This window comes from Marmota flaviventris, chromosome 12 (genome assembly GCF_047511675.1).
Source record: "Marmota flaviventris isolate mMarFla1 chromosome 12, mMarFla1.hap1, whole genome shotgun sequence".
NCBI classification, from domain to species: Eukaryota; Metazoa; Chordata; class Mammalia; order Rodentia; family Sciuridae; genus Marmota; species Marmota flaviventris.
In genome coordinates this window covers 56,717,208-56,745,189 of record NC_092509.1, presented here as the reverse complement: position 1 = coordinate 56,745,189, position 27,982 = coordinate 56,717,208, and the positions used below count along the sequence as shown (strand labels likewise).

The 27,982-nt window shown below is 33.6% G+C and overlaps 1 protein-coding gene across 5 annotated transcripts in view; it reads right to left on the bottom strand.

Annotated features, from left to right (window-relative positions):
- Positions 1 to 27,982, bottom strand: part of Cdc42bpa (CDC42 binding protein kinase alpha) — a 301,602-nt gene that overhangs the window by 4,764 nt on the left and 268,856 nt on the right. For 3 of the 5 annotated variants that reach the window (XM_071600007.1, XM_071600005.1, XM_071600008.1), the window contains 10 exons: positions 26,009 to 26,225; positions 25,117 to 25,179; positions 23,277 to 23,870; positions 21,384 to 21,481; positions 18,792 to 18,876; positions 15,521 to 15,644; positions 14,479 to 14,596; positions 9,765 to 9,950; positions 4,538 to 4,655; positions 23 to 180 (listed from right to left, as the gene is read on the bottom strand). In XM_071600007.1, coding sequence (XP_071456108.1) covers positions 23 to 180; positions 4,538 to 4,655; positions 9,765 to 9,950; positions 14,479 to 14,596; positions 15,521 to 15,644; positions 18,792 to 18,876; positions 21,384 to 21,481; positions 23,277 to 23,870; positions 25,117 to 25,179; positions 26,009 to 26,225 — 1,761 coding nt within the window. The remainder of the gene's footprint in view (positions 1 to 22; positions 181 to 4,537; positions 4,656 to 9,764; positions 9,951 to 14,478; positions 14,597 to 15,520; positions 15,645 to 18,791; positions 18,877 to 21,383; positions 21,482 to 23,276; positions 23,871 to 25,116; positions 25,180 to 26,008; positions 26,226 to 27,982) is intronic. The other 2 variants (XM_071600006.1, XM_071600009.1) reach the window with 1 other exon arrangement.

Here is a 27,982-nt window from a genome sequence, read left to right as displayed (position 1 = left end):
CATACACTCATGTTCCACTCACCTCTCCGTCATAATCCCTTGCTGGGGCATCGCTTCCTTGGTCCATACCTCCAGAAGACAAAGAGCCCTCTGATGGGGAAGGCATGGGCTGCCGCTTTGAATTGTAGCTTCCTCCAGAGAATTCCCTCTTCAATGCGCTGCCATTCTGTGCAGATGACCCTGTAGGACACCATTCCGGAAAAACGTTACTGTTGATAAGGCTGGCTTTGAACTTGTGATCCTCATGCCTCAGCCTCCCAAGCTGCTGGGAATATAGGCATACACTAACATGCCCATCAAGAACTCTCATTTTTTTAAAAAAACAAACCAAACAGAAACATAAAAGTAGGGCAGCATGTCTGAGATATCAAAATGAGGTTGAGTTTCTTCAAAATTATACTCTATTTTGATCTTGGAGTTGGGGTATGTAATGAAGACAAACTGCATTCACAGGAAGGGAAGACAAGAAAACAATCTTTAGAAATTTGGGGATTATTGTTATATCTAAAGCTCTTAACATTCTCTGTATTCTGTACTTTTTGCTTAAAAATGTTTTATCTTGCTGAGCTTCACTATTAGAACCATTGGTCAAAAAAAGACTACTGAAATTTTAGTGCAAATGTAAGATATAGATTGTGACTGAGCTTTTTGCTGATTTAACATCTATTTTCAGATTAAAAATTCATTAAAACTGCCAATGAGTGACCATTTAAAACAGTTATTTAATGACCACCAAACTTCAGAAGAGTCCATGGAACAGAGCCTGCTTGGTGCACTCTCCTTGCCAACTCCCCTCAGGCCTCCTCCTTTCCTGCTTCCCTCCTAAGCCCTTTGGTGGGGACTTCGGAGACAGGCTCGCATTTCTTGATATAACTGACTTCTTGCAGGGGCCACCAACACTGATTGTAAACTGTAGGCTATATTATGGCACTTTAAAAATATGCATGTCTGGGTCCTGTCCCAGATCAATTAAACTGAGTAGAACTTCTAATTAAACTTTTAAAAGCTTCCCTGATGATCCAAGACCACATCTCAGACTGGGAACCACTGACTCACTCTCACTCCCTCACACGCTTTCCTTTTCACCCAGCTCCTAGACACCTTGTCACTACAAGGGCACAGGTTTTCATTTGGTGGTTTGCTTCTTTGGAAATGTACTCTTCAGTTTTTGATGTTTTTTGTTTTATCTTTTATTTCCTCAGAGTATAACCTAAATGAAGGCATTTTTAAATTTTTTTCTTCCAATTCCATACCTAGCTGAGTGCTCAATTTAACAAAAATTATAATATATAAAAAATCTTGTTTTTGTCATTCTAAATAGAAAATCCAAACTGCTAGAGAATTTTATGGCTCTCTTCACTAATTGTATGACCTCAAGTGAGTTGTTTTACTTTTTTTAATATATTAATTTTTTAGTTGTAGGTGGACATAATATCTTTATTTCATTTTTATGTGGTGCTTGCTTGGGTTTGAACCCAGTGCCTCACGTGTGCTAGGTGAGCACTCTACCACTGAGCGACAACCCTAGCCCCTTGTTTTACCTTTTCTGAGTCTCAATTTTCTTCATTTGTAAGAAAGAAAATAAATCCTATCTGTGGGAACAAGTGGGTGCTTACTCCATGGAGAACACCATGCATGCCAGGTGCCTTCTATTTCCTGGTGACCACTTACATAAGAGAGAACTTCAGCCCACCTCTGTCATTTATATGTATTTATTTTACATTTAAGCTTTGTGAATTTTTCAAAGGAAGGTTACATTTACTTACTGTTAATCTTAAAAAACAAACAAACAAACAAACAAACCAGGTTGTTTTAATAGCAAAAGGGGCCTGGGCCTGGAAATCATGGTCCTGGCCTCTATGCTAGAGTTTGATGATAATTCTGGGGGTGGGATAGGGGCTTGGCCCTGAATTTCCTGGGAATGAGAGACATCCAAATTCTGCATGACCTCTGGGAAACTCCAAGAGGCTCCTCTGTGAGCCTGCCACAGATGGGTGCGTCTTAATCCTTGGGGAGTCTGGGATAAGTCACAGTAGAAACCACTGTTGAAGTCTGGCTGCACCTCAGGAAGCATTGCTGGGCTTGGCTGTGGAAGACCCTGTGCTTCCTGTTAAGATTAATAACAGAATTCCCTTGTATCTTCTTGTCTCTCTCTGGGCTGGCTGTCCTGGAAATGTTTTATACAAGCTGGGCTATTCCTGAAACCAGTAGGAGGTACTCTAAATAGCAGATGCCCCTTTGAGATTCCCGAGATAACCTTTCTTCCCATGTCCAAAAATAATTTAGGACAGGGATTACAAAAAGGCTGAGCTTGATTAAAGCATTAGAAAATAACAGGATGTAAGGCCAACTCCAGTCTGCAGTTTGCATATTGTCAACAGTGATGTGGGACCCTCACTAAAGCCTTCTAAGGATATCTCTGTGTTATAAATCCTATCTTTACAGGCAATACCACAAATTCAAAAGCAGTGAAACATCAAAAGTTTTTTTGTTAAGTCTGATGCAAACCCATGTGATGGCAAAACTTCACCTGAACTGACTGGTGGCTAACTGTAGGCTTTATTACAAAGACTACATTTATTATATAGTTATAGTGTGAATATTTATGATTTTTGCTATATAACCCTTAGTGTGTTTGTGAGTAGTGTCCCAGATCTTGTCAGGAATGTAACACAAGGGAGATTTCTCAGGCTGCCCTCTAAGCCAATGCAATGCTACTGGGTGAGTGCACATCTGAGAAAGTTACAGGCTCTCTGGGCTGGGGTGTGGCTCAGCAGTAGAGCACTCGCCTAGCACGTGCGAGGCCCTGGGTTCGATCCTCAGCACAGCATAAAAATAAACAAACAAAATACAGGAATTCTGTACAACTAAAAAAAAAAAGTTAAAGGCTAGCAACCCCAGGGCCAAGACTGATCTTCCCCAAACCAGAAGCTACAGTGATCATTTCACAGTCCATAACCTTACTGCTTAGGTCCAGAAACTACTAAAGAGCACAATGATCTGTACACTCCTCCTGTTCTAATGTGAGCAGTAGTTAGCATCCTTGTATACTTTTGCTCAGACAGATGACATTTTTTCTTAGTTACAATTTCCTTTCCTCATCCATCAAAAAGTTGTTTTTGAATAATAGGTGAACTTAAGTCCACCATGGAGACAGATTTCTTTCTCTTTATGTTCCCTTAGCTCAGGATTCTGTATAAAGGTATAGAAGAGAGATGCTGCAGGTCAGGGTAGAGTGGAAAAAAGACAAACTAGCTTAACATGGTGGCTTATGCCCATAATCTCAGCAACACAGGAGACTAAGGCAAAAGAATTGCAAGTTCAAGGCTGGTCTCTGCAACCCAGTGAGATCTTTTCTCAAAATAAAAACCAAAAAAGGGCTGGGGATGTAACTCAGTAGTAGAGCATCCCAGGATTCAGTCCCCAGTACCACCCCCATACACAAAGACTGATAAGAAAAACTGTGAGCCACTTGAAAGAAAGTACTAGGTTGTACATGATTCTTACCCTACCAGGTTAACAAGAATTGGTATCTTAAAGATGTTTCTTTAATCTATTTCCAGACTTCATTTAGTTAATAAAACATACTCATCTTTTCCCTATGCAGTGATCTTTGTACATCCTGACCCAGCCCCCTTCAAACCTTGCTAGTGGGAGTCACTGGTATCATCCTATGGCTACCGCAGGAATCTGGGGGCCATCTTTACTATTATTTCTCCTTTACTTTCTCACAACTTAATCATCATCAAGTCTTATTGCTTCTACCTCTGAAAATGTGTCTGGAAAATTCATTTCCTTCTCTTCATTCTCTGTTCTCTAAAACAGCAGTACTCTAAAATTGCTCAGATTCCATGTGGACCACTCTAAGAACCTGCTATCTGGTTGCTGGTTTCCACTCTTGCCTGCTTTGAATCTCTTCTCCTCTTGGTAATCAGAGTCACTGTTAGAAATGTAAACTACATGAAGTTTCTTCCATACTTATAATTCTCCAAAGGCTTCCCATTTCATTTTGTAAGTTAAGATAAAACATTTCTTACCACAGTCTCCAAGGCTGCCAATCTGGCATTTGTCCATTTCTCTCCCCCTCTATTTTTGTCACTCCCCATACTACCATATAGCTGCACTGGCCTTGTTTTTCAGTAATTAACATTACTTAAACATGACCCAGCTTTAGCAAGTGATGTGATTTTTCCTAATTATCCTAAGTATGAATTCCTCCCTGATAGCTATACCTTGTTACTCTCTATTACTGTGCCTTTTATTTTCTGCAGAGTTACCACCGTAATTTGTAGTCCTATTTGTCTGTCTCCCAGATGGCCTGCACATTCTAGAAGGACTCCAGGACTATTTTTTTTAACAACTGCATTTGTGCCTACTAAGCATTAAGTAATGTCTCAGGATCTGAGACATTGTTACAACTGTAGAACACACTGGGCATGAGAAAGTGAGAGCATGTCACTTGTGGTAATGATAGGACAGGAGGCAGCCCAAAAGCTACCTGGCCATAGAGCATTTGCCCATAGCCTGATCCACTTACTTGCTGACAGGCCGCTGCTAGCACTCATGGACCGACCTGGCTCAGGGCGGGATTTGGTGATTGATGGAATACTGACTGAGCCACTGAATACTGTTCGGCTTTCCTGAGGACGAGGGTTCTGAAAATAAAACAAAGGTATATTCTTCAGCCAGAAAGAAACATTTTCTGCAGAAATGTATACTTTTCAATATAGTTATCAAGAAATAAAAATATCTTGACCAGAATGATACAGAGTAAGATACAGCAGATTCCATAATCCCTCCCACCCACAAAAGTAATTAAATATAATATGACATAAATTTCATCCCAATCAGGTAAAAGTACTTATGCATATTGAAATACTTATTAATAAATAATTTTTTGGGTTGTGAAAATGGTAAGTAAATGTTATATGGTTAAACATGACAGTGAAGTATAGAATTACATGGACATTTGCAGATAAAGAGATTTTTATTTGCTTAGGAACACCAAATAAATAAATCCATTTGGAGGAAATCAATTAAAATTACAATTTTGTCAAGAAAATGCTCTATATTTTTTAACCTTTATTTTATTTATTTATATTTATGTGGTGCTGAGGATCGAACCCAGTGCCTCACACATGCTAGGCAAGCGCTCTACTACTGACCTACAACCCCAGCTTCAAAATGCTGTGTTAACCTGAGACTGAATGTGCCATTCACATGTTCACACTCCAAGTCACCTCTATTCTCTGAGTCAGAAAGATGATGAAAGAAAGAAAGAAAGATTGATGAATGATAATATAACAACCTGGTGAGACTCTGTAGCTATGGAATGTCAGTGTGAATAACTCCCTGTTGGCCCCAACCCTTTCAAACTAGAAGGAAAGAATGCTGGGGCTGACCAAAGGCCAGAAGATGGGAAAATATTTCAATATCCTTCACAAATCCTAGAATAGGTAAACTATATCTACCATGTTACACCATATCTCTTTTACCATTCATAATGCCTTCTCTATTTGTGGACATAGTCTCAACTCCTGCAAGCATTTTTGATGCAAAGAGTCTAGATTTCTTTTCTTTTTTTTAAAAAAAATTTTGTTTTAGTTGTAGTTGGACACAATACCATTATTTTATTTTTACGTGGTGCTGAGGATCAAACCCAGGGCCTCGCCCGTGCCAGGTGAGTGCTCTACTGCTGAGCCACAACTCCAGCCCCTAGATTTCTTATAATTGGCAAACAGAAATATGTATGTGTGTGTATATATATTTATATAAAGAAAATCATCTAGTCTTCTTTCAGTAGATTTCCCTTTCTCTTCACTGGCTGATCGCAACAAGTTAAGACAGGCATCTTGGTAGTTAATGAGCACAGGTCAGGGATGAAACAGACTGCTCACATCTGCACTCTACAGCCTACTGATGGCAGACTTCAGGGTGACTCAACCCTGAGCCTCAGTTTCCTTGACCATACTGGGGTTCATACCTGTATCATGGGGATTTTCTGAGGATTACAGTAATTTTACTAGTCAACGGAAAGCCCCTCCAAGGCCCAGTTCCAATATGTGCTGTTCCTCCCTCTGCTTTACTAGTAACTTTAAATGGCCATCTGCAGTATCACTATTAAGCTACCCTTTAGTTATATCAAAATAGTGATTCTGCTGGAAGGGGGCAATCACAAATTTTATACACATTAGGTAAGATTACAACTCTAAAATGCAATAAAAAATTCAACATTAAAAAGTAGTAAAAAATTCAAATTCTGTAACTTTACCAAAGGATCAATTTGTTAAGTGAAGCTAATTAATCTAACAGAATCAGATGTACTACTTTCCTCTGAAAGGAGATGGCTCTCTTCATGTGCTGTTACAGGTTCACTTTATTTCTGGTGCTCCTTTATCAATTCTACACTCAGAACTTAACACAATAATCACAGTCACTAACATTAACAAAAAGTGATTGGAAAATACATTTATTAACTGGTAGCTCTTTAAATACTAACTAATTAGTTCATTAAAAACATTTGCTTTTTCCTGATTATAAAGGTAACATTCATGGACTTGAAAGGTATTGCTAATAATGAAATCCTAAGAGACCAAAAAAGTCTCCTGTGAACTCACCAGATACTATTTAACAATTTGGTGTTTCTGGCCAATGAAATTTTTTGGAAAAGCTGACTGTACTATATTGTGTTTTTTTTCCCCCTCCAAATGCAGAACACAAAACTAACTATTATATTTTAAAATGTTATCATTGCCTCATTTTATAATTTCAAATCCAATAAATCTTCTTTAATCATGTAGGGCTCAGGAAATATCACTTCTTTTGGTAGCTTAAAGAAGAAAATACATCAGAGAATTGTACACTGTTTATGGTATGTTACCTAACAGAAACCTATCTTATCTGGTTACTTTAAAAGTTTCATCAAAAGGCCTAATTGCTTAAATTGCATTTAACCTATTTCATTGAACCTTCTCACACCTGCCCTTTAAACAGAAAACAAAGACAACACTGCTGGAAGGCATCCCCTAATTAAAAATGCCCCCACTTGGGGACTTCACCTTGATTGGGGTGATTGTCCAATTTGCCCTGGTTGTTTAGGAAGCCTGCAGATCATGGCTGTTTGTAGCATCATTCCTCTAGCCATCTTGTCATTTCTTATACTGACTACAATTATGACCACATTTAACTTCAGCACTTAAAACAGGTACTGAAAAGATTTACTGAATAAACAAATGGATTATATCTGCAATCCCAATATTCTACTACAAGTACTATGATTAATTTGGCTAGTAATATAATTCATAAATTTCAAATTACGATTCTTTCTGCAGAACACATAGTGCTCTAGTTAAACAGTGGTTTGATATTATAAGCATATGTGGGTGCAGGTGTGTATGAGCTTTAAAGATATAAAGTACATTTTATTTGTAACATTCAGACAGAATAACAGTTTTTGGCAGTTCTTCAAATAATCTGATTTATATGCTAACACTTAGCAAAAGATGGTTGTCTTCTATGCTGTAATATGGCATAGGTGAAATAATTCAACATAGAATGTAATGAAATGAGCGTAAGTACTTAAGCCTTTTGAGTTTAATAAAGAAGTAATGAAGAAATGTAGTGATGTAGCTAAAAAAAAAAAAACATTTTTGGTTATAGTAAAAGTCTAAAACTGGAACCTGAATTTCCAGTTACCATGTAGTTGTGGGACTCTAAAGAGAGGCTATGGCTCTGAATGAGTATGTAGTACTGAGCTTTCCTATCAGCACCTGAAAAACCTGAGAGAAGGTTATGGCAAAACAACTGCATTAGGGCCAAGGCTGGCAGTCAGAAAAACAAGAACTAATACCACTTGATAAACTCTAAATCATATATTTTTGAAGAAATATACATAGTTCTTGTATGGCTGGCTAGTTGGCCCCAAATTCAACCACTGTCATTTTGTTTCACATACTGAATTTGCAAAGTCCATGTAATTCTTAGTGTGCTATTTATTTAAAGCAAATGCTTTACCTTTTTTCAAATCCAAGAAATAAAATATATAAAACCGAAATAGTCAATGCTAGCAATTCAACATTCACACATACAGGAAAGAGCAGCCCTGTAAGATGCAAACAGCATGTACAAAAGGCAGCCAAGTAAAGCTCAAAAGAGATGGGAATATCAGTACCCAGCTGTGCATTTTGTTATTTGTCTTCTCTATGAATCGAGACACACTGGTGTCCTTTGCTATAAAATAAGCCTAACCTAGAAAAATGGTGAAGATTAAGTTTATGAAATCCATTAGCCACTTAATAACACAAAATGTTTAAATTACAAAGGAATGATACACATAAAAAATGTTTTGTAAAAAAAAAAAGCCCATCTTATCATTCAGTCAATTAAAATTAAATAAACTTCACTAGGAAATGACAAGAAACCTTTGTCTTTTAGTTACAAACATGTTTAAGATCAGGGTAAAACTGATGGTACAGTGTTCTACGCAAAGAAAACTAACTTAGTATAAGAAGTTTTTGATTAATTTATATAGCATTCCACTGGAATCCACTTCCTGAAACCTGTTAACAAGCAAATCAAGGCTTATTTTATTATGGCTAATTTTATCAAATGGCACTTAAATGACATTATAATTTAATGTCAATGACATTAATACGTAACTTTGAATAATTTTATAATACAAACAAAAATTATACTTTTCACCCTATAGTTAATTTTCTTATTGGAAGATTACTATATATACAAATTAAAAAAGTCAATGCTATGGTTTTTCTAAGCTAGCGACATTATGGGAAATGAATTTGCATGATACAATCCAAATATTTTATTATCTGTAAAATTAACTTCACTTGAAGTCAGTACAAGCATATTTTACTTGATAAAAATACAGACATTAAGTTTAACAGCCACTTTCCATCTCACTGCAAAGTCACTGGTAACAAAGACATAGGGCTGAATTGAAGGGATGGAGAACAGTATCCTTTTCTTTTCTATTCTCTCTCTTTGGTTAGCTTTTTTTACCTTGGATCCTGGTTAGAATTAAATGCATATCAGCAACTTAAAGTTGTATAAAAATTTCTTTAATTTTTGGATTTTTTTCCTGTTACTTATTAATAATATTATATTTTTCCTTTGGAGATTTTTAAGCCGTTCAAAATGAATTTTATTATAGATAGAAATCTGTAGACTGGCTCTGTTGAGACTTTAATTCATCAAATATAAAAAATTTCTCCAAATTGAACTGGTTTCAGGAGAATGAGCTATAGCTCCTTCAAAAATTAAGGACACCTTTTTCTGTTTGTTTGAAAAGAATAAAGGTACACTTAGCTACTTAAAAAAAAATACCTGTATTTTATTTATTTATTTTTATGAGGCGCAGAGGATGGAACCCAGCGCCTTGCTTGTGAGCGTTTTACCGCTGAGCCACAACTCCAGCCCCAAGGCTACTTTTTTATAGTGGTATCTATAATAGAAAATACCTACAATAGGAAATTCTAATAAATATAGATAAAGCTCCAATATAATTTCAAAAATAAAATGAAACCCTCCCTGTTCCTCCATCTTTGTCTTCAGAAGAAACAAAACAGAATAGGAGGAGAAAGAAGAGTAAGATCAATAGAGGAGGAATAAAAAAGTAAGAGAAATTTGGCAGAAGAGAAATAGGCCAAAGGAAACCATTTCATATTGGCAATGCTATTTATTAGGCCAGGCAATAGGAAATCCATACATGGTTAGTACAAGTTAACACCTGACTCAGCTGTTCATACCCTTAGAGTCATAAAGCTTGGTGTACCAGGGACAGAGCGTAGAGACGGGGAATATTCAGGGTTTATGGAATCAGGAGAGAGAAATTTTTCAGCAGAATTAACAGTCATGTGATAGATGTGCTCAAAGTTGATCGGAGAGGAGATCAGACCGGAGTGATGATGAGGGGATGGATAAGGGAAACCTGGCTATCAAAAACAACAGAAAGAAGAAAAAAGGTGGTAAGGTGATGAAAATGGAGTTGTATGTGACATTTCAGATAACATGCATATATAAAAAATGTAGTAATATCTTATATCAGAATTGAATCCTTAATGAAATACTTTTAGGTCTTAGAAAGTTTAATTTTTGTAATTCTTTTGCAGTTATTTAAATAGCTGACTTGCAAAAGATCATTCTCCTAAAAAATTTTAAATTATTATTGTTAAATGAGTAGAAGTTAAACTTTTAGAAATGCAAGACTTTCAGAGTTTAGTTCAGTTTTTTTTATGTGATACAAGGAAAATATGACAAATATTTACCAAAAGTATTAAGGATAGAAAAGGTAAGAAATGCTTAAAGGAAGGACAAGAGAATCTTCAACAGCTTTTAATTGGACATGTTCAAAACCATTTGCTGGGTGCAGTGGTGCACGTCTATAATCCCAGCGATTCGGGAGGTTGAGGTAGGATAGTGAGCTCAAAGCCAGCCTCAGTAATTTAGAGGCCCTAAGTAACTTAGTGAAATTCTGTCTCAAAATAAAAAAATAAAAAGAGCTAGGAAAAAGGCTCAATGGTTGAGTGCCCCTGGGTTCAATCCCCAGTATTGGTGTGAGGGAGATTTAAAACCATTTCCCAGTGCTGTGTTTTTAGAGTTTTGACATGTGTTTGCTTTTACTGATCTTATTTCTCTGTAACAAAAATAGTGTGTAACTATAGGATATACTAATTATTGGTTTACCTTTAAGCAACCAAGTTTATCTCCATTTAGACACCCCCCAAAAGCAATTTGTCTTTAAAAAGGGTAAATCTTTCCTTCAGTGTTCCAGTATATTTTTTTAAAATGAAGTAATGTAATACTAAAAAGAAAAAAAACACAATCACTTTATTAGAAGCAGAGAGAAAGACATGCTGGAGAGAATGCTGACTGACTCTAACATGGAATTTGCATTTTCATGAGTTGAGACAACTTGCTTTTTAAAAAGATCTCAGGAATTACCTAGGTTTAAAAGAATGGATTCTACATAAAGTACTGGTTTTACTTTTGAGACATAAGGAAAATTAATATTTTTTCAGGTTGTTTTAATAAAAAAATCTACTGATTGATAACACATGTAACTTTGACTTTAAAAAGCAAAATTACTTTTGGGGGAGTACCAGTCCTAGGGGTGAAATCCAGGGCTTTGTGCATATTTGGCATACTCTACCACTGAGCTACATTCCTAGTCAAAGAAGCAAAATTACTTCTTAAAATCCAAAGAAGTCATTGAACTAGATGTTTTATCTTTATTAACAATTTTAGGAATAGTCTTGGCTAAGTTACAAAAAAAAGGTTTGCATCTGATACAGTAAATAAGAAAGTAAAATGACCATAGCCTTACTGTTGCTTCCATATTTACAAAATAAACACATTCGATTTCAGGATCATTTAGTATGAAAGAAACAGAATTAAGCTTTTAAAGACATTTAATAAACTTTCTAAGCTCATAAATACTTCATAGGAAAGCAATTCTGATTTGAATGAGTTGAAACATAAAAATGTCTCGGGCACATGTTCTTTGCACTGATGGCAACAATACATGAAAGCACTTATATGTTAATAGCTGAATTTAATTCACCTGTATTTTTTGGAAAATTTTTTTGTAGTTCCATTTCAGTGAAAAGAACATATTAAAATCCGAGAACATGAAAAGATCATAAGCTTTTCAATGGGAAGATATGTACAAAACATACAGGCATGAAAACTATTATTATTTCCGGACATGCAAATTATTATAGTTTACTGATGTCTAGCCCCAAATAAGCATAGTCCCAGAAACATAATATGTGCTCAAGAAATACCAGTTAGGTAACTGAATGGATATCAATCAAAAGCCCCAGCTCAGATGTCTTTTGGTAATGAATGAGAACATTCATACGAAAATAACATAACCATGAAGAACAAGAATTCAAACACACAAAATCTTTGATGCATACTACATATACATGTGAAGAAACAGGTTTCAAAAATTTACACCAAATTTTCTGTCCTGGAAAAAATCTCTTACATGGAAAGAAAACATTAAAGGAAAGGAAGGAACATTAAAAACTGGATTGAATAGGGAGGGCAAAAAAGTCACTTGTGTTAATGCCTAAAAGAACCAACAAGGTGGCCACAGATTAACAAAATCAGGTGACCATATACCCTGAAAATCAAAAGGTCTAATTAGAGTCAGTAGTCAGCACCAAAGATCATGTGTTATGGAGTGAATTGGGGATGAATCTTTGGAAAATGTTACTTGACTTGTTTTGATTAGTAAAAAAAAAAATATTGAAACAAAAAGTAAAATATAGATTTTACTTTAAGTGGTGGAAGGGTGAGGGGAGAAAACGTAAAGAATTATTCAAATACTCTGATATGAAATTTCTTATGATACTTGAAATCAGGGTGCATATTGTATATGAGGGTCTGAAAGAACCCTGGTACATTAGCAAAGAGACTTTGCTATCATCTGATGGCAAAGTAACATCTTATTGAATATTGACATAATCTTAAGGAAAACAGGATATAATAGAATTTCTACAAAAATTTTCTATAATTCTTCTTGCTGCATTGTTGGAATATAAGACATGATAAATATTCTTCTTTGGTACACCAAAATGGAACAAAAGGAAAGAGATTTTAATTTTAAAAGAATAATAACCTATCAAAACTTTACTGAAATAATTTTGTATTAGCTTGTGTGCTGCTCTGCAATACATGCGTCTGAAATATACATGCCTCTATCCCTCCATAACATTAATTATGTACCATATATTGAAAAAAACTATTGACAAAATAAATTGCAAAAAATTTTTAATTATTTAATTAAAATAATACATAGCATTTGATCTTCCAAATATAAGCTATAAATATACTCACATTTCAACTGTTTATCATAATTAAAAAAAACTCTCTCTTAGGATATTTTGTGTCTGATATTGTAACTTCTATGGGAAGAGGGGACCAAGAGGCTTGGGACTGCGTGGTTATGTTACTTTTACTTCTGATACTAAAAGAAAACCAGGCTGAGGACTTGAAGTAAATGTTCAAGATGGGAAAAGAAAGGAGAGAAGTCTTGAGATCTGACTCCAGGTAAATGTTGAAAAAAAGAGTATAACTTTTAAATATGATAAACAAGTAGAACAGTTTTAATATTTAATGTGCTTGACCTTTTTTTTTTTTTTTTACTTCTATACAAAGGTTATATGTAATCTAGTTTTTGCATACTTTTTCTTTTTTTTGGTACCAGGAATTGAACTCAGGGATTGAACCACTGAACCACAACCCCAGCCTGTTTTTTATTATTTATCTGAGACAGGGTCTCGCCAAGTTGCTTAGGGCCTCACTAAGTTGCTGAGGCTGGCTTTGAACTTGCAATCCTCCTGCTTCAGCCTCCCCAACCACTGGGATTAGAGGCATGCCCCACCATACCTGGCTGCATGCTTAATATAATGTCTTAATGATGAAAAAAAATAACAGCAGAAAAAGCAGAGCCAGCTGATTAGTTGGGCTTACTTACTACAAAGTACTCAGATACAAGTGAATGCAAGCTTTTTTCCTCCCCATATGAAATAAATGTAAAAATTTCCTTTATTAAATTATTTTTTTATGTTAAAACATTTGAGCGCACAAACTATATTACTTATTTTCTCAGTTCTTCCATCATAGCACTGTTGGGTAACATGGTTGAGACAGATTTCCTTAGTGGGAGATTTGGGGAGAGATTTATAAATCATCTCTCTCAAATTGCCATAAAATAAAAACTATATTTAAAAATATGTGCAAAGTTCTGCTGCCATCTCCACTGATCAGAAGGGCAATATTAAAGTTTTATAAATTGCTGAGTATATGTGGTACTGAAGTGTTAAGAACAGAGCCAGGATAATCAGCTAATTCTACTAAAATCTTTAATTTCAATAGATCTGAGAATCTGATCTTCATATTGTTAAAAACACAACCATTTTTCTATGTTGTACTTTTTATGTACAAGTGACCAGTTTGTAATTGGGCAAAAAGATTTAATTTCACAGTTAGCTGAGAGGTGTGACCATTACTGACAAGCTAATATGGATCTTAAGGGAAAAAAAGGCCAAATGCCTGTACGGAACTTAGTGAAATTTTAGTGATTTGGTAACCAAGTTCTGAAATTGATTTATAACGTCCCCAAACATAGCAGGTTTTTTTTTTTTTTTTTTCCCCCACCACCAACAACAGATTTAGGGAGAAATTTCTAGGGTATAGAACTAAATAAGAACTTGATTTATTTGTTTTTTGACAGATTTCTAAATTTATGCTTTTCTCATCAGGTATATATATATCATCATGTATCTTAACATATTGTAATATAATAAGAGAACCATCTCCTCATTATACTAATATGTCCTGTGAAACCTGTCTACATATATATGCTGATATATATGTATTTTCCCTCATATATCTCCCACTTACTTATCACCCCATTCACATTAATATTCACTCTTCATTCATTTCTCTTACCATAGGTAGGTCTTTTAGAATCTGTATTCCATCTCCAGGTCCCATGTGGGCTATGTGGTTAAAATTAGTTGGGTTAGAAATTAATTTATTTCTCATCTCTGGATCCCGCAGCATCTCCCTGTAAGGAAAAAAAAAAAAAACCATGTAAATATTTTTTACACAGTAAATCTAGATAAGAAAAAAATTATACATACTTTATTTTTGTCTTTAAAATGATTAAATCATGCTAATAAAGATAGAATAATAGAATAGATTCAATTAATAATTCAATTCCTTAAAATGTTTTTAATTTTAAATAAAAGATATTATGATTTGGAGTAGGAAAGAGGGAGGATCCTTTTATTTATATTTTTAGTACTGGGGATTGAACCTAGGGCCTTGCTCATACTAGGCAAGTGAGCTTCAGATCCAACCCCCCAACAGGTCTATTCATATTTAGATATCAAGGAACTTCTGCTGGATTTTTACAGATAATTCTCAACATTTCATGGGTATCTTTTAAAATAATTTATAACATTTTAGAAATGTTTTTAAATGTAGCTGAAAATGCTATATGCCTATTTCTGTTTGCTCATGAAGAAAACAATGTAGATTTCTTAAAACATATACAGGTTTACTATATGCACAGATATGATTTAAGCTTGTACTGTAGAAAAGTATACATCCCCCAAATTATTACTCTTTCATAAACCTACCTAAGAGGATCAAAATATGGTACTTAATTCGGTGTATTCACATAACTTTTAGATTATTAATTAAAATGACACTGAGAGGTTACAGTCATAATTGCACTTAGGGTTTTTTTTTTCCCCTTAAATTCCTTTCGTGATGCTGGGGATCAAATCCAAGGCCCTGCACATGCTAGGCAAACACACACTCATCACTGAGCTATACTCCTAGTCCTGCAGTTTTTGATATCATTTATGAATAATAGATTTTCAGATACCAAATTGTCTTTCCAAATCAAGTATAGTATTATTAGCAGATAGTCCCTCAGATGCTAGAAGCATAGATGGACAATAAGTACAAATTATATATCTACCTCCTCTGTTGCATCCTTTCCTCTTCTGGGACTCTGAAGGAGTAACGTCGTTTGTTGTTGATATTTCTAACCATTTGTTTCCGACTATTATCTGATGTTTCAGGAACCACCAGCTCATCCCCTTCTGTTTTTTAAAAAATGGTGCTGTTTAAATTACTAAATTGCTTTTTTAGCCATTAATCTCCATGGTAGCACAATTATACAAGTATATGTAATTCTGAATTTTAAAAGTCATGCATTGATAATCATAGTAAATAAGCAATAATAGAGTGTTTGTGTGGTACTGGGAATTGAACCCAGGAGTACTCTGTTACTGAGCTAGATCCCCAGCCCTTTAAATATATATATATATATATATATATATATATATATATATATATATATATATTTTTTTTTTTTTTTTTTTTTAAATTTTGAGACAGAGAGTTGCTAAGTTAAGTTGCCCAGCCCAGGCTGGCTTTGAACTTAGGATCTTCCTGCTTCAGTTTCTAAGTTGCTGGGATTATACGCATGGACCACCACACCTGGCAGCAATAATTTTCAATAGGACATGTAAAAATATATATGCTTATATTTATGTAGTATTATGTAAATATTATTTTCATATATTAATAACAAAATTTCATATATTATACAAAAATAAAATGTGGGGATGTAGCTTAGAGGTAGAACACTCCTAGGTTCAATCCCTAGTGCCATAAAAAAATATATATATATGTGTGTGTGTATATATATATATATATATATATATATATATATATAAATTAAACATAACTAGCAAAATACATTTTACATTTTCACTTCTATTTCATTATAAACATGACACAATTTTGCTAGAAGAAAACTGTAATTGCCTTGATGTCCTGTCCCTTTGACGAGCCAATTCACCCCAATATTTCTATACTATTTTCTCTCATACCTACCTATCAGTGGGTTTAGTAGCTTAGGATATTAAAAAGTTGCTATTATGGGGGTTTTGTGGTATTTATTTTAATTTGTGTGCAGTGATGGAGATAGAACCCATGGTAGGCAAGAGTTATACCACTAAGCTATAGTCCCAGCCCCCAAAAGATGCTATTATTAATGTGTAATCAGGCATAAATAGCAAGCTATTTATGTAAATAATTAAAATTATTTTTACATAATAAAAATTTCTTGTGAGATGTGGAATAAGGAAAGGTCTGTGTTCCCATTATCCTCCTTTTGAAGGATCTGTCACTATTCTAATCTTCTGATCTTCTTATCTTGAAGGTGGATACTATATAATTGTATACTCCTAGCAACCAGGTGACCATCTTGTCCCATTTCAATTTTAACATCTGGAAGGAAACAACTGTAAACTGGGAACTCTAAAAACCTGCTGGGCTTTGTGTCTTTGTGTCTTTTGTAAAAAGACAACAGTTATCCATATAACATGGCAGGCAGGGTATGCCATTATCTAAATAAGATAAGGAAAAAGGAAAAAAGCCAATCTTTACAAGTTTTTGACACTGTAAAGCTGAATCAAGAAGAAAAAGGCTGAAAGAAGGCAAATGGGCCTATAAGACAAGCCAAAATAGAAAATTACCACAAAAGCAACACATTCCTTGTGGTATAATAATGTTGCTTAATCAGATCATTTTCTCAACAACAAATATTAAAAGGATAGACTTTAATGTAGATGAGAATGTGGGACATCATTCTAGAATATGAGAATTATGAGGATAAAGCAGGAATTTTGAGTTATGGTGGTGACAAGAGACGTGGGGCAGCCAGAAGGCAAAGGAGCATTTGTCCCTTCTGCAGGAGGGAAAAGCAAGAGAGAGAAAAAGAAGGAACCTCTTGGAAATGGGATTTCCCTCCTTTCTCAAATAATAAGATATTGAAACCTGTCAGGTCTCCTTTCTCAGAGTTCTACCTCCACTCCTAGCCTGAAGCAGAAAGATGAAAGCATGGGAAGAGACATGTGGAATAGGTTTTGTCCTACAGATACAACATGGATATAAGGAAATTTAATGACCAGCATTAAATACGGTGAGAACAGAGTGGATCCAATTTTATACAAATATGTGAAGCTCCTCTAAGAAACAGAACACAAAATTAAGTATAGGGTCTTGGAAACCTGAAACTTAAGTTTCATTAGCTTCATGATTGAGAATCATGCCTAAAATTTGAATGTCCTTTATCAAATCATACCATAAAGGTATACCATTTTAACACAGACAGCTATTAACAAAGCACTGAACCACAAACCAAACAATTATTTCATTACTTAAAATCAAAACAAACAAAAACAATAAACATAAGCTTTTGATGGATTTCTTTTACAGTAGAACATAAAAAACTATTGAGGGAATATGAGGGGCAAAAAGCATTAAGAAGATAATCTCATGACCTTTAGATAACAGGTATAAACATTTTAACATTTCCTTGAGGCCAATGTTTTTACTTATATTTAGGTAAATTCAAATATTACTTTAAATACACAATATATCATTAAGTGCCTCTTCATTAAATAGTTCTACCACAAAAGAGCAGAGATTTATGAATACCTGTGTTAGGAAAATATTTGTTGCTGACATAAGAATGATTTTATTATATAGAAAAAAGCACACTATTTGTTAAAAGTGAGATTTTAACTGTCTGGCCTCACATTAATGGCAAACAACATTTAATTCTACATGTATAGACTATGGCATTTTACATATGGTCTATTAATCACAGGTTTGACAATCTCAGCTTACTACTTGGTCACTGACCAAATGCTGTTCTCTTGTTTATAACCCCCAGGGTTCCTGCTCCCTCTTCTGATTCTAGGCACTTTTATGACTTTCCTCTTTTTTCTGCTTCTAAGTTGTCATCAGTACTTTAGAAGTACTAAGCCCTTTGCATTGGCAAAAGATGGGTTCCTGAAGTCTGCAGATGGAATTCTGAATGAATGTCCTTAATTTTAATGCCACAAATTTTGTTTAAGTTCTATGGTATTTTAAGTACAGAAGTATATTCAGCTACACTTTCTCTGCTTACCTAGGTATACCCCAGAAAAATAACAAGGCATGTCAGAATGAAATACTTTGTTAAATCAGCTATGACAGTTTAAATAGAATCACTTTTGCCCAATAATCTGTCTTGGATATATTAACAGTATGTGGCCAAGATCACACACTCTAGAGGAAGATATATAAGATTTTAAATCTGTACTCTAGCACTCATTATTCATATGACATTGGGCAGTCAGAAGAAAAATAATATTTCCATTGAAGCTATTACTATTAATGTTCTGTTTTCTTACCTGCCATCTTATTTTTGAAATATATCAATCTAACTGTCTCCAATCCTAAAAGATTTAAAGATCCTTCACTGTTTAAAGGTCGAACCTAAAATAATAAAAAATAAAATAAGTACTTCAACAAAACTTTTATAAATTAAATCATAAAACTTTTGGCCTGTACATAAAGCATATATTATTAAGATCTTTTATTTATATACTTCAAAATACAGTCCTTTCAGAAAAAACCCAAAATGCTAATAATTCTGATTGTGAAGGCATTATATCTGATTTGGACAAACAAACTTATAATGATAACATTTTAAAGAAAGAATATCCTGGACAAATAAATAAAATTAAGTAGAAATACATTTAAACCTTAAGCTTGACCTTTTAAAGCTATCAGTGACCAAATAATTACATTAAGAAGATATCAATAGTTGCTTTATGAGCTCTTATCATCAAATACTTGATCTACATATAATAAAGATAAAAGTACAGATGACTGGGAAAAGGAAGAATTGTTAATAAATGATAATGGAGCAACACATTACATAAAACCAATAAAACAGAATCCCTATTTCATACTACAAGCAAAAAAAAATCAATTACAAATGGATTAAAGATAGACATATAATAAGCAACATTTCAAAACATTTGGAGGGAAACAAAGGTTACATCTTTATGACCTTAAGCTAGGAAAAGTTTCTTAAAGAGAGAAAAAAAAACAAACCTAAAGAACAGGAAAGTACATTTAACTACAGTAAAATTAGTAAACAATAACTTCTGTTCTGAAAAATAAACCCATAAGTCACAAATGAACAAGATTTACCATGCATTACTAAAACAGGACATATTACATAAAGAAGTAGAATAAATCAACAAGATGGCAAAAATGAGCAAAAAACATGACCAGGCATTTCACAGAAAAGGAAATACGAATGATGAATAGATATAGAAAAGACTCCCAACCACACAGTTAACTGGGGCATGAAAATTAATACTGCAATATGATACCATTTTATGAAACCATTTATGAAACTATGAATGCTGACAACAACAGGTATTAGAGAAGATGTGGGTAAGAATCTCATCAATTCCATTCCTAGATATATGACTTAAACTCTTGCACATCTACCCCAGATAATATGCAGCAACATTCACAATAGCAAAAGCTAGAAAATAATTAAAATGTCTGTTAATCAGAGAATGAATAAATAGCAAGTAGGCTATTTTACACAATGAATTTACACAATGAATTACACAGTAGAGGTAGCAACAGGTATAGATCTTTGAAGCCCAGTAAATGAGTTAAACAAAGGTAAAAAGTGACAATATATCACAATATTTTAATAGATCTCAAAACCAAGCAAAACTAAATAATATATTGTTTAGGAATATTTAAATGTGCAAAAATCTGTATTTTCAGGAAAGCATAGGGACAATAAGCATGACATTCAGGGATACTGACTTTCTGAGGGAAGGGCTGAGGTATCAAAAAGGGAGGTGGGTTCACAAGTGATCAGCTTATTAATATGCTTCATAAAGATAACATATATATTGCAAATTACATGGAAAAAAACCCCAGAAAACTTAGTAGAGTCAGTCAAAATTTATAAAATAGAGGACCACGTTTTAGTTGCTTTATATAATGTGGCAATACTTACAAGAGTTGTTTTTCACTATTGATGTGGTTTAAAATTGGACACATTATAAAATATGATCTTGGCTACTTTGTTTCACCTAGTCCTATCATTTTACCAATGATGTACATTCTAAATATACTATATACGTCTATATGAAAATAGTACTTTTCTTTTTTAAAATCTGTTTTAATTAGTTACACATGACAGTACAATGACCTTGACATATCATATATTTGAATTAGATGGGGTATAATTTCTCATTTTTCTGAGTGTACAGATTACAGAATCATATTGGTCATGCAGTCACATATATATACACAGTAATAATAATGTCTGTTTCATTCTACTATCCTTCCTATCCCCCAACCCCTCCCCTCCCCTCCCATCACTTCTCTCTACCTAATCTAAGGTAACGCTATTCTTTTTTTTTTCTCACATCTTCATACATATATTTTGTATAACGATGAGGGTCTCCTTCCATAATCCATGCAATTCCCCTTCTCCCTCCCTTTCCCTCCCACCTCTCTTCCCTATCTAGAGGTAATCTTATTTTTGCAAAACAGTAGTTCCATACTTGTAAAATTTTTGTTATGGAAACAATAGAGGAATATTAAGGGAAATATTATGTTTTATTAGTCATATGAAACACTTCTATTTCTAAATCAATCATGACTCAACTAAACAATTTCAGTTCCAAGTTGAATAACTTCCCTATTCATGAAATCTGTCTTTGCAGGATTAAACATTGCATACCATTATGTGAAAAAGTTATGATTAATAATAATCACATACTCTCCTGAAGCTCTTTAATCTCAAAGTAGATGATAACATTGACATTTTAGGTTGTATGATATATTCTAGTTGCTCGTCAAGTTCACAATCAGAGAAACTAAATGTAATATGAATAGTATGGAGTTTAGCTACCTATCAAAAATTAGCCAGCTCAGCTCCTATTTTAATGCCAAATTACCTTTTTGAGAGGAAGAGTCTGAATCCATTCCATGGAATTCACATCGAAGATATCAACTGCATTTTCACTATACACTGAGAGATATGGTGCATTGTAACCTGGGAAAAGGAAAGGAAGGGACAACCTACTGATTATTTTAAACTATTAAGCCCAAATAATTTTGAAAGTTCTGTCTTAAATAACTGTAGAGTAGAATCCCACCAAAAGCCTATTGTTATCATATAAGAACCACATTAAAATATTTTTGAAATAAAGAGAACATAAATTATTTATTTATTACAGAAGAATTCTATTAACATCTAGCTAATAAAGCAATTTAATTACATGTTAAAAGTGTCTGACTCTTAAAGTAGTTAAATTATTGACAGTGAAACAAACTTACAAAGTAGAGAAATCTTCAGGTAAGTGTTCTACCCCCAAATATGAATGTATGATAAATTACCAGAGCACAATTACATGAATAGTTTAGATATTCAATAAATATTTCTTGGAAGAATATTAATAAATGGCAATATGAGCAAAGAAAGAATAAATGAGTGTGTAAACTAAGGTTATGAACTGCATTATTGACAAAGTTATAAATAAAAGTCAGATAGTCCAACTTTTACTTCATGTTAGGATATTTTGGACTATGGAACTCAGTTACAAACAGTATTCATTCTATATATTAAGCTATAAATGAGAGCATATATGTCAGAAAAAAAATAAAACATTAAAAGTAGTTGAATCTGACATCCAGGAGAAATAAGACTTTAAAAATAGTTAAATCTGATGTACAGTCCCTGGCACACTCCCCACCCCTTGGGCCACAAATTAAATCTAAGTGGGTAGAATTATAGGTTATTTTTTGTTTGTTTTTTTAATCTAGGTTTCCTAATTTTTCTGTAATAAGACTTAATAGTCCTTCTAATTTTTTTTTTTTTTAACAGAACCTTTAGAACTGACAGGACTCATTCCCACCATTCCTTCTTATTCCTGTCTTAACATTACAATGGGAGAGATTTCACTCCTCCTGTTCTGAGTAGTCTTCCACCTGTGTTCTGAATTTATCCTCATTTGCCTTCTTGGGGATCTGACTGTTTTCTGTATTTCCCAGATTGTCAACTTCTCCAAGTGGTTCCCTAATGGTTTCTTCCTTTCAGCATTCAAACATGCTCAAGAATCTTCCATTGCAAACAAAAGAATTTGGGTTAGATACTCCTATTACAAGCTTCTATTGAACTCTCACTTCAGGTATTATAGCATACATTTTCTACTGAAACTCCTAGTTGTGACATGAATATTTTCTACTGCACTCTATACTCTGAGAAGGTAGACTACTTCACTATTTCATACAGTGACATGGCATGTATTCAGTAATAAATAAATTATTACGTAGCAATAAAACTATACAATAATTTATTTTTAATATTTCTTGAAAATGAAATAGGCAACTTTAAATATCTGCCCATCTAGATAAACATATAAAACTGAATAACACTTCTTAGAGAAACTACATTTTTCTTTTCCTACTAAATAATTCATTTAGTAATTACTTCTCAAGAATAAGTGCTACTTATACTTATGAGCACTGTATTTTGGAGAACAATGAAAAGAGCTACTTGAGTTATTTAAAAATGACTAACACAAGATAAAAAAATTCCATTTCAGTAAAATATTCCATAGAAAAATTAGTTTTCATTATGTGCATGTTAATATTGACTCTATTTGCTTAGGCCTAACTACATATGGTTACTTTACATAAACAACATAATTAATACTAAGGAAAACTTTCAGAATCATTCTAAAAAATATAACCTGTTATTAACAATGACAATGTTTAATTGAAGTAGAAGGAAAAAGAAAAGGAAGGAGACAGGAAGATAAAGACAGCCATAAGAAAGAGAATCTTACAACAAGAGGAAGGATTTGCTGGCCACATCAATTCCTGTTGTCTAGATCTTCGGCCCTGGCAGTCAGTGTATATCCCAATGCTGTTAAAACACAGCAGGTATTCTTTACTGGAGATCTCAACTGCGCAGATAGCATCCATTGGTTGATGTGCAATAAATGATAGTGTGTGGTCATTTGAATGGAGCATACTGTATGGATTTCCTTCTCCATTCAAGGGGTATTTTAGAAATCCTGACTGGAATCCCACACAGAGCTGTTCGCTGAAGATTGCCATCCACTGGACATTATATGGGACTTGAATTTCTTTAAATTTTCTGTGACGGGTCTTGCTCTGAAATAGTTCATAACAGAGAACCTGCCTTTTCATAGCCACACACAGGCATGTAAGAGCTCCATGGCGCATCTTTCCAGAAGTTATAGTTTGACACCCTTTAGTTTCTGCCAACTTGTAAAAATCTGTCTCTCGCCCGTCCAAAGCTGACATAGGAAAAAGTCGTACGTGACGATTTCGTCCTGAGATCACAGCAACAAGCTGATCATTTGGAATAAGTTCAATCTGATGAATCTTCTTATTGTCACCAACTCTGATAATTTCTACATGCAGAAATAACAAATCAAATGCAAAATAGTTTTATAAGTCATCCAAATTATACTCAGAAGTATATAAGTCATCTTTATTTAAAGATGGAGAGGTACACATAGAATAAGAGATCAGAAATTACAGAGAAAAAGAAAGATATTAAAACCCATTGTAAAATCATTTAACTTTCCTATATTAAATTTGGCACAGATCTCTGACAGTCAAGGCAGAGTTCTTAATTGAAAGCATGCCAGTTTTTAAGAAAACTTTTTTTTAAATATTTTAAGTTTTTTTTTCAGATGGACACAATATCTTTATTTTGTTTTTATGTGGTGCTAAGAATCGAACCCAGTGCCTCATGCATGCTAGGCGAGCACGCTACCACTTGAGCCACATCCCCAGCCCAAGAAAACTTTTTTTATTGGTACTGAACTGTAGGGAATTTCACCGTGAGGTTGCTATTTTTAAAAACTGGGTAACCGCATAACTACTAGTTACTCTGAAAGTGTTTCTATGGTATCAAACCAATGACATTTAAATGAATTAATTTGTCATGATAAAACTTGATATAAAATTAGAACTTAGAATATTATATTTATAAATATCAAATTAAATTGTTTTCTATTTCACCCAGCATTTAATTTTTCTGTAGGAAAAAAACTGTTGGTCAGGCATGGTGGTGCATGCTTGTAATCCCATTGTCTTGGGAGGCTGAGGCAGAGGATCATAAGTTCAAGCCAGCCTCAGCAATTTAGTAAGATCCTATCTCAAAAATAAACAAACCAAAAATGTTGGAGTAAAGCACTCCTGGGTTCAACACACAGTAACCACCTCCTTCTCACCCTGCAAAAAGAATGAATAAACCTGTTGTATTACAGTGGGGGTGGGAGGACTTCCAATAAGCATATTTTAATAGTTGTTATAATTTATATTACCTTCTAATAAGACTAATTATGATAATATACTAATTTTAGGAAAACTCAAAAAATTTTCCATGTGCCACCTTTGAAGTACAATATGAGTTCATATAGCAGAACTGCTAAATAAGATGACATAAGAAAGATAATATACACTTGCTTAGGAGAATTATAAAAATTAAAAAATAATCTTTTGATTTTAGAATATATCAAATTGTGCCTGGAAAATTTCATTTATAGAATATGTAAGAGCAAATCCTACTCTTTTTAGAATTTAGACTTGAGCAAAATTTTTCTAACATATGATTTAAAGTTACTCTAAAATGATTAGGTTTTCTCTTACCATCTTTGGTGACATGAACAACAAATAACCCTTCTTCATTTCCTAAAGCTATTCTTTCGTGATCTGTGTAAAACACAAATATGAGACAATTTTATTAGCTAAAAGCCATATAAAGCTAATACAATAAAACAGAAATAAGAAAATGAGGTGCAAAAATGAAAATAAGTAAATAATCATAATACAGTAACAATTTACACTATGAAATTTTCTTTCAGATTACCAGTGATAAATTTATCATGTGTTTTAAAATAGAAAAATCACTAAAAAATATCCCATGTCAATACCTACAAAAATAAGTAATTGTTTATTCAATAAATTGTGAAAAACAATTAAAAACCTACTTTGTTAGTACCCTAGGTCCAGTTCAATATATTGTTTTTGGAGGAAAAGATTGTGTCAGGTATTTTAACACAAGTATTGAACCCTAAGTAACAAAAGATATGGATATGTATGTAAGAATGTAGCAAAACTTTAAATCTCCAGATTCAGAAGCTTCTGTTTACTGAGGGCTTTTTAATGCAGAGTACTATGTGTTTATATACCATGATTTTAAAATTTCTCAATAACATTAGCAAGGTAATTAGTATCTTATGCATTACATGTGAAAATTATGCTTTAAGAAATTAATTTATTCTAGTTCACATAAGTAGAAAATGGATTATTAAGTTAGTCTTTAGTAATATCACTTTTTCAGAAGGGAATGTATTTAGTGTAACTGCTTAAAAATAAAAATCTAATAGGTCTCATTCACTTAATAAACATTTATTGAACATCTATGATATAATTCATGTTATGCTGGACAGTGGGGATTCCTAGATGAAAGCCAGTCCCCAGCTCACAAGGTAGATCAGTAAACAATTATAATAATATGATAAATGTTATAAATTCATACCTATGATTGCAGCTGCCTGGGTTGTTTTAATGAGGGGTAGAGTGCTATCATAAGCCTCTTTGGGAACATAGACTGAGCGGTCTCTGAATTTGTTTTTCTTCAGTATCTTGTGCAATTCACTCAGCACTCCCACCCACTTACTCTTCTCATTCTCATTATCTGCTAGCATCAGGATTGAACACTTGTTATTGGATGCTGACAGCTGGGAAGCTGTGACCTAGAAGAATTTAATCAATATTCATTATATTAGAAAACAGACACCCTTTATGCTAGTTTCATAAAGTAGGCTAGTTTTGTGAGGAGACTAGTTTGCTTAGCACTCACCAATAAAATGAGAATTCATTAAACGATCCCTTTAATAGAATTTAGCTATACTTAATCAGAATAACTAGTTCTAGCACTAGGATTATTGCCAAGGCAAAGGTAGGAGACACCAATCAAAATCATAAAATTTCCTAGCATTCCTGACTTTTCATCTTCCTTGCTATAAAGGTGCCAGAACATTATAATAAAAAATGTGTTACATATACTCATATAACAACTGACATTTAAGAGTAATTACTGAGTAGATTTAAACACAAGTATTAACAAATTGAACCTCTTAACATTTTCATGAGATAGAAATTGTTATTATAACTTCATTTTACATATGATAAAGCCATGATAAAGAGATTAAATAATTTCTACAAGGGCAAACAGCTAGAGGTCTGGGATCCTGTGTGAATGCTCTTAAGCGCTATACCATACTGTTTTGAAAAGTCAGGAATGCTAGGAAATATTTATGTTCTGTTACTTTATAAAAATAACTCACATTATTATTAAAGAAGATGAGAGCACCAGAAAGGGTTTAAATGGAAGTTCATCCTTCTACAAATCATGATCAGAACAGTTTTGAATTTTATACATACAGATTTCTTCTTAAAGTAATTTAAGCATCAATGACAATAAAAAGCACACTGCAAATTGATGATTGATAAGCAGGCTCTATAGGCTCTCTTGGTGGCCAGAGGGAGAATGAAATAGTTACCAGTGTAGGAACCAAGAAATTAGACAAGGTTATTGTCTTTGACCTTCCTGGGACATAAAATTCATAGACAAATAGTATGCAGACAGGCATAACAGGGCAGCTTTAAAAAATATCTATTGTCTTAATTCACCATTTTAAGATCACATTTTGGTATACAGCCTTGAAAGATGGCTATCAACAATTCCCTACTATAGAATTCCATTCTTCTATTATTATTAACAAGTCAAATCCATTTCCTTTCCCCTCAAATCTGGGATGACCTCATAACTTCCTTTGATCAATGGAATGCAGAAGGGTTACTATGCTTGTTTGGGGTCTAGTCCTTATAAGGCCCAGCTGCTTCTTTTGGTCTCTTGGAAGCCAGCCATTGTGAGTTCAGTTAGACTATCAAATTGTTAAGAGACCATACAGAAAGTCAATGAAGAGAACTAGCACCAAGGCCACAGACATAAGGACAAGGTCATTTTGGGTATTCTAAGCTCCAAAAGAGCTGAATGCAGTCCCGTGAGTAATCTTAACTAACACCATGAGAACTGTACAGCTGACTCACAGAATGATGAAAATAATAAAATGTTGTTGGTTTAAGTTTCTAAGATGTGGGACCATTGTTACAAGGTAATAGGAAATAAGCATGATTTTAAAATGAGATATTTAAAGAGAGAAACTTCTTTAAAAAAAAAAATTGAGAAACCTCACACTTATTTAATTTTCCAAGAAGGAATCTTTATTTGAAAACTGAATTTGGACTAAAAAATATTACCTGTTAGGGAACATATTTTAGAAGCCATGTATTTATATTTTCTATAGATCTTTCCTTAGTTAAACTTAGCATAAATGCAAGTATCAGATGATACTGAACATAGAAATATTAGATTTGGCTTATGATTTACATAAAGAGGAAAAACATATTCATTAAAGACAAATAATTCAGTGATCAAACTGTAGAA